Raw genomic sequence first — 6,660 nt, 5'->3', positions numbered from 1 at the left:
CAGTCGTCTTTCGAGGAAAGTCTCTCACGTAAGAGTTTTCTTCTATATGAAAGCATCTGAATCAACCTCTTTCGTTTGTCTTTTGATAAGACCTTTTTGAGTCTCTGAGGAAGTCCATCTGATTCCATGTATTGTTTGGGTTTTGTGGACAGAGGTTTCTTGCCAGCACTTGAGTTTCTAACCAGTAATGTTGTGGTTGGGGTAAGTATTACTTCTGCTCATTTTACAAGTACTTAACTTCGGCTTGCAAGAGTCTTAACCAATCTCTTTTCTCCTCTTTTCAGATATTGTATTTCATTGGGGCGGGGTTCTTCTGCATCGAAACACTTCTCAACATTTGGGTGATTCAGCAAGTATATGCATACTTCCGCGGGAGCGGCAAAGCTGCACAGATGAAGCGTGAAGCTACAAACTCGGCGTTGATGCGTGCACTATAGAGCCAACACTCTTCACTGGAAAAAAAAAATCTATCAATGGTGGCTTGAGGTCAAATCTTGAATTCTCCACACAACATTTGACACAACACCATTCTCTCTGCAAAGTCTAGACTGCCAATTGTTTTTTGTTTGAATTGCTTTTGTAAAAGACTAAATCAAATACATGGAGACCTCAAAGCCAAAACTCTGTCGTTTGATTGTCAAAAAAATATATCTTCATGAATGATAAAAGCAAGATCCCTAGTGGGATGGGGGAACCTTTATAGCTCTCTAATGAAGCCATCAGTTCAGCTCTGTTCAATAGTCTTTGAAACTCATCTTCTCACCATTAACCTGCGAACCTATAGACTTGTACATGTTACTTAGAAGCACATAACTCATGTAGTACTTTAGTTTTAATCTTCACCGAAGAAAACAACAAAGCCATGTCATATGAAGTGCACTATGCAACTATATATTATAAATTTATACGCATTAAAATAAAAATATATAAAGGAAGAGAAGAAAGGAGACTAATAAAAACCCTAATTGGCAGTAGTAGCACACACAACACACAAAACAGAGTGCTGCTCTTAAAACCCTAACGAAACCTGCGATAAACCCTCAGGCCTTTTTACCCAACAAGTCGGTGCCTTTATAAACTTAAGCCGCCGCTTAAACATTGGAAAGTCATGTTCTTTCACTTTCCTCTCCTCGCTCTCTCTTCTCTCCCTTCCTGCCATGGTTGGTTTTCCAGCTAAACAAGCTAAACCCGTTGAAGAAGAAGAAGAAGTAGAGCTACCAATCGATCAAAACTCCAAGGTCAAGGACGCTCTTGATTTCCCTTGCATCGATTCCTATCTCGACTTCGATTCCTGCAACTGGCTCGGGAACAATCCCAACATCGACGAGTTTGGCGTTAAAGATACGGACTTTGACTTTTTCGAGGACGAGATGGAGGCGATCGGACAAGGAGGTGAGGAGGTTCAGAACACGGTTCTGTCTGAGGCAGAGCCCAAGCTTTGTGATGACGTGGCGGCTGAACAAGCTGTGGAAGAGTTAGGTAGTGCTGTTTCTGACAACTCTAAGCCAATGGAAGATGTGTCTGCGTCTGTTGATTGTCCCAACATGAAGTTGGATGAGCCAGAGTTGAAGAAAACGGATGTGTGTTTGGCTTTAGGGTTGGAGAAGGTTAGTTTGACCACGGGTGATGATGAGAAGGGGAAAAGTATCAGTATTATTGCTGAGTCTGAGAGCGAAGAAGCCTCGAGCTCTTCTTCTTCATCGAGCTCCAGTGGTAGTTCCAGCAGTGAAGATGAAGAAGAAGAAGAAGAGAGTGATGAGGAGGATAGTGAAGAAGAGGAAGATGAGATGGTCATTGTGAAAGAGGATGGTGTGGCAGGAGAGCTTGAAGAGGGTGAGATAGAGAGTGCAGATGAGGTTGAAGAAGACGAAGATGAAGATAGTGATGATGACGATGACGATGATGAAGTGAATGAGATGATTGCTTGGAGCAACGACGAGGATGATGACCTAGGTTTGCAAACAAAAGACCCTATAAGGTCAAAGAATGAGCTCAAGGTACCTAATACTTCACCTCTTCACATTCACAATCGCTCACAGCTATTAGTGGTTGATCTTTTTCTTTATTACAACAAGAAATCTAAAGTACCATTCACTATATTGTACACTACTGCCTGTTTGACATTAAGTCTTCTTTGTGTTTAATTTTTGCAGGAGCTTCCTCCAGTTCCAGCTGTGGATGTGTCTCTGGAACCTCATCACATCACGCTTCCTGTTGGAGTTGTTCTTTCGGTATCATAAACATAACCTCTACTCTACCTGTATTCTTATATGCTTCTCTGTTTGGTGTCTTTGGAATCTGCTGGCTAATGGAACTCCATGTGATTTCTATATTGCAGGTGATGGGCGCACAAGTCATAGTGGAGGGAATGGAGCAGCACAGTCCTTTGACAGAAGGCTCTATCCTATGGATAACGGAAAAAAGAACGCCGTTGGGACTTGTGGATGAGATCTTTGGACCTGTCAAGTGCCCTTACTATATCGTGAGGTTCAACTCAGAGAGCGAAGTGCCAGAGGGTGTTAGCCAAGGCACACCCGTCTCGTTCGTCGCTGATTTCGCTCAGCACATTCTCAACATCAAGGAGCTGCAGAAGAAAGGCTACGATGCATCTGGAGATAACGACGAGGAGATACCAGACGAGCTCGAGTTCTCAGATGATGAGAAAGAAGCTGAGTACAGAAGGATGCAGAAGATGGAGAAGAGAGGGATGATGATGAATGACCAAAAGAACGGTAACGGAAGAAACAAGAAGAAGAAGAACAGAGAGCACGGAAGGCCTGAGAACCAGGGGTCTAGTTCTCTATCCTCAAACCGTTGTGATCCTCAGATGGGTGGTGGTCCGGTTTCGAATCATCAGGCAAGGCCTCCTCAGATGGACGGTGGTTTTCCTCAAAACAATGGAGCATGGAGACCACCCCAGAGTAATCAGCAGAACCCATACCAGCTTCCTCCTATGCGTCCTCCTAATCAGATGGGAATGCCCAATCTAGGTCCAATGCAGCAGATGCCTTTGATGGGAATGCAAAATCAGAATCAAATGATGTTCCCACCACCGCAGTTCAATGGTGGCATGAACTTTTTTCCAGGACAGGGTTCAGCGCCATGGCCTGCGTTACAGAACTGTTTCAACCAACAAGCGTTTGGTGGGATGGGTCGGGGTATTCAGCATCCACAGTTACCTAATGATCTGAGTTTTAACATGTTTGCTGCTTCTCAAGGTTTTCCAATGCAGCGGCCTCAGTTCCAAATGCAACCGCAGTTCCAATCTCGCCCACCCAACCCAATGAACCCGCCATTCCAAATGCTGAACAACAACAGGCCACCGTCTCCAATGAACCCGCAGTTCCAGATGCAGCCACAGTCTGAGATACGTCCACCATCCCAAGTCCAGCAGCACTCACCAACTAACCCGGAGTCCCCAGTGCAACAACAAGAACAGTCTCAAGGGTTTAGCAACGGGCAGTCTTCTGAACGGGGAAGAGGCCACCGTGGTGGTCGTGGCAGGGGTAGAGGTAGGGGTCGTGGTGGTAGGTTTGGTCGTGGACGAGGTCGTGGTCGGCAATAGTCTGGATGAAGCTGTTTTTTTTTGTGAAGCATTATGATGTGTCAATCAAAAGCATGTTTTTAAATTTAGTTTTGTATGCCAGTTTTTGTTTAGACAACTCAGCTATGATTGAATGATCTTTTTCTTTTCCGCACATTCGCTGATTGCTAAAATCAAAACCTTGTACCAAAAGTGAGGTCAAAGTGACTGCAGTCACCTACCACTAGTCCAGATTTCTTTTTTCTCAAGAAGTTTGAAAAGAAGCAGGAACAGTGTTTTTTCTCTCGCCGTTAATATCGTTACTTATCTCTAACGCGTTCGTTTAAATACGCTGATAACGACACGTGTACAACAACGGTTGTTGGGTGCGAGTGGTCCACCATCATTAATTTCTCTACTGATTTTAATTAAAAGCTTACGCATCGGAAAATGTTTGATTTTTTAAATTAATTGCCATGTCTCTCTCTCTCTCTCTGTACCTCCCCTGTCTTCTCTTTCGGCGCGTCGATTTCACATTATTATCTCCTCTTTCAGACAGACAGCTTTGATTCCGTAAGACAGTTTCGTTTCTCCCCCAAGTTTGTCCGTAAATGATTGATCTTTTTTTTCAAATCTCTTCTTCTCTTTGCCCACTTCTGAAATTGAATCATTCCAATAAGAAGTTTATAAAACTCTTCTTATCCTGCGTTGATTTTTCTGCTTTAGCGTCTGTCTCTTTCAAAACAAGACGTGTCTTTGTTTTTTAAGGTAAAACTCAAGACTTAAACTTGAAGTCTCTCCTACTTTGGATTGGATCTGACTCAGCTTTTTATACAAAAAAATCAGTTTTCCTTTTTCATTGGCTGCATGCCCAAAAAGTCTCTCTCTCTTTCGGTTACTAATTTCGATATTTTGAATGCTCTTTTTATCTTTTCCAGATTCATCTCTTGGTGTGGGGTTCTTGAGAGGGGTTTTCTAGAGTTCTGGTATTGATTTTGAATCTGTGATCAGATAGATAAGCTTGGGAGGGGCTTTGATGCTAGTTTGGTATTCTACCGACAACTCCGATCTCCTGTCTGGTCATATCTGATAATTGGGGGTTTCTTATAGGGGAATGAGAAAACTGTATAGGAAGCTGGTTTCATTCAGAGACCCATTTACAAGAGCCAAGAGACACGTCAGCTCATCATCATCATCACATTCAGGGTTTAGGTCTTTCAGCGACAGAAGATGGATGTTCCCTTTCCTAGCGACCTTGTTCATCTCCATCACTCTCCTCACCCTCTCCATCTCCGGCGGCTTTCACTCAGAAGAAGAAGAAGAACATCCTTTACCATCAGACGTTGTTTCAGAGTCTAACAAAGACTACTTTGTAGAATCTAGTTTCACAAAACCAAATGTTAATAACAATCCAGAAGACCTTCCTAGGCTAGCTTACCTGATCTCGGGGACGAAAGGAGACAGTCACAGGATGATGAGAACCTTGCAAGCCGTGTACCATCCTAGAAACCAGTACGTTCTTCACTTGGACCTCGAGGCTCCACCTAAAGAGCGGATGGAGCTGGCGATGTCTGTGAGGAGCGATCCCGTTTTCAGTCGGATGCAGAATGTGAGGGTGATGTCTCAGTCTAATCTTGTTACTTATAAAGGTCCTACTATGATTGCTTGCACTCTCCAAGCCGTTGCGATTTTGCTGAGAGAGAGCTTGCATTGGGATTGGTTTCTTAATCTTAGTGCCTCGGATTATCCTCTCGTAACACAAGATGGTTAGTGACTGACTGACTGAATGAATGTTGTGTTACTTACTCCTACCTTGTCTTATATGGCTTTTTCTTTTATGATTATGTAGATTTGTTGTATGTCTTCTCAAACATGTCGAGGAGTGTCAATTTCATTGAGAATATGCAGCTCACTGGTTGGAAACTGTAAGTATATTAACCATAGAAACTAACTCTTTAGTTTATCTTTTTTCCTCCGTTTCATAATAAGTGTCGTTTTAGAGTTTTATTTTTGTTTTAAAACAGTATAGTTTTGTGTTTTCAATGCAAAATTCGTTTCTAACCTCATTGTATTAGTGTATTAATTAGATAGAAAAATGTATTTAGTGACAAAATTGGAGTTCTTAAGTAATTTTTTAATTTACTTGAAGAACACACTTTTGTGAAACAGAGGGAGTATATGTGTGTGGTTAAGACATGTGTTTTGTTGTTTTGTTGTTGCAGGAATCAGAGGGCTAAGTCAATCATAGTTGACCCTGGCCTGTACCTATCAAAGAAATCTGACCTAGCTTGGACTACTCAGCGACGATCACTTCCTACTTCTTTCAAGCTATTCACCGGTTGGTTAGCTTCTCTTTGATCTCTCACAGTTTCATTGACCTGAGGAATGTCTTAAAGATGACTTTCTTTGTCTTTCATTTTCACAGGCTCAGCTTGGATAATGCTGACACGGTCTTTCCTCGAGTACTGCATCTGGGGATGGGACAACTTCCCGAGGACGATACTAATGTACTACACCAACTTCGTCTCATCTCCCGAAGGTTACTTCCACACGGTGATCTGCAACAGCAAAGAGTTCGTCGACACCGCTATAGGACACGACCTTCACTACATTGCTTGGGACAATCCTCCGAAGCAGCACCCTGTCTCTCTCTCGCTGAAAGATTTTGACAACATGGTCAAGAGCAAGGCTCCGTTCGCGCGTAAGTTCCACAAGAACGATCCCGTGCTGGACAAGATCGATAGAGAGTTGCTGGGACGGACGCACAGGTTCTCGCCGGGAGGGTGGTGTGTAGGGAGGTCGGATAATGGGAGTGATCCGTGCTCTGTGCAAGGGGATGACTCGGTTTTGAGACCAGGACCTGGTGCTGTGAGGTTGCAGGAGCTTGTTCAGACGTTGTCTTCTGAGGAGTATAGGAGTAAACAATGTTCATGAATGTTTGAGGTTTCTCTAATGATGATGCAAAATGTCATGTTGTATATTACTTTTTTGGTTGATTATCATTTTTGGTTATAGATTGATATATATTCAATGAGTAAAGGTAGTGAAGTGTAGAACCATCTCTTATTGTGCTTTTGTAGGCCATAAGTGAAGTGCCATTGATACTGGATTCCAAAAACAAGCTTAATTAGCTTTAA

At 42.8% G+C, this 6,660-nt stretch overlaps 2 protein-coding genes across 3 annotated transcripts; both read left to right on the top strand.

Annotated features, from left to right (window-relative positions):
• Positions 1-967: 967 nt before the first annotated feature.
• Positions 968-3,691, top strand: LOC108861166 (uncharacterized). Its single transcript, XM_018634998.2, has 3 exons — positions 968-1,997; positions 2,154-2,231; positions 2,339-3,691. The coding sequence occupies exons 1-3, from the start codon at positions 1,158-1,160 to the stop codon at positions 3,563-3,565; spliced, it is 2,145 nt and encodes a 714-aa protein (XP_018490500.2). The 5' UTR covers positions 968-1,157; the 3' UTR covers positions 3,566-3,691.
• Positions 3,692-3,984: 293 nt separating this feature from the next.
• On the top strand, positions 3,985-6,547 carry LOC108861206 (beta-glucuronosyltransferase GlcAT14B). Of its 2 annotated transcripts, none has more exons than XM_056996703.1 (5): positions 3,985-4,096; positions 4,462-5,289; positions 5,373-5,448; positions 5,746-5,861; positions 5,949-6,547. In XM_056996703.1, the coding sequence occupies exons 2-5, from the start codon at positions 4,638-4,640 to the stop codon at positions 6,455-6,457; spliced, it is 1,353 nt and encodes a 450-aa protein (XP_056852683.1). In that variant the 5' UTR covers positions 3,985-4,096; positions 4,462-4,637; the 3' UTR covers positions 6,458-6,547. The 2 variants fall into 2 exon arrangements, with proteins under 2 accessions (XP_056852683.1, XP_018490539.1); XM_018635037.2 differs by having other exon boundaries at positions 3,991-4,291.
• The last annotated feature ends 113 nt before the right edge of the window (positions 6,548-6,660 follow it).

The sequence above is a fragment of the Raphanus sativus genome, unplaced genomic scaffold, assembly GCF_000801105.2.
Source record: "Raphanus sativus cultivar WK10039 unplaced genomic scaffold, ASM80110v3 Scaffold0320, whole genome shotgun sequence".
Taxonomy (NCBI): domain Eukaryota; kingdom Viridiplantae; phylum Streptophyta; class Magnoliopsida; order Brassicales; family Brassicaceae; genus Raphanus; species Raphanus sativus.
Note: the sequence above shows the minus strand (reverse complement) of the source record. Positions and strands in the feature narration are given on the sequence as shown.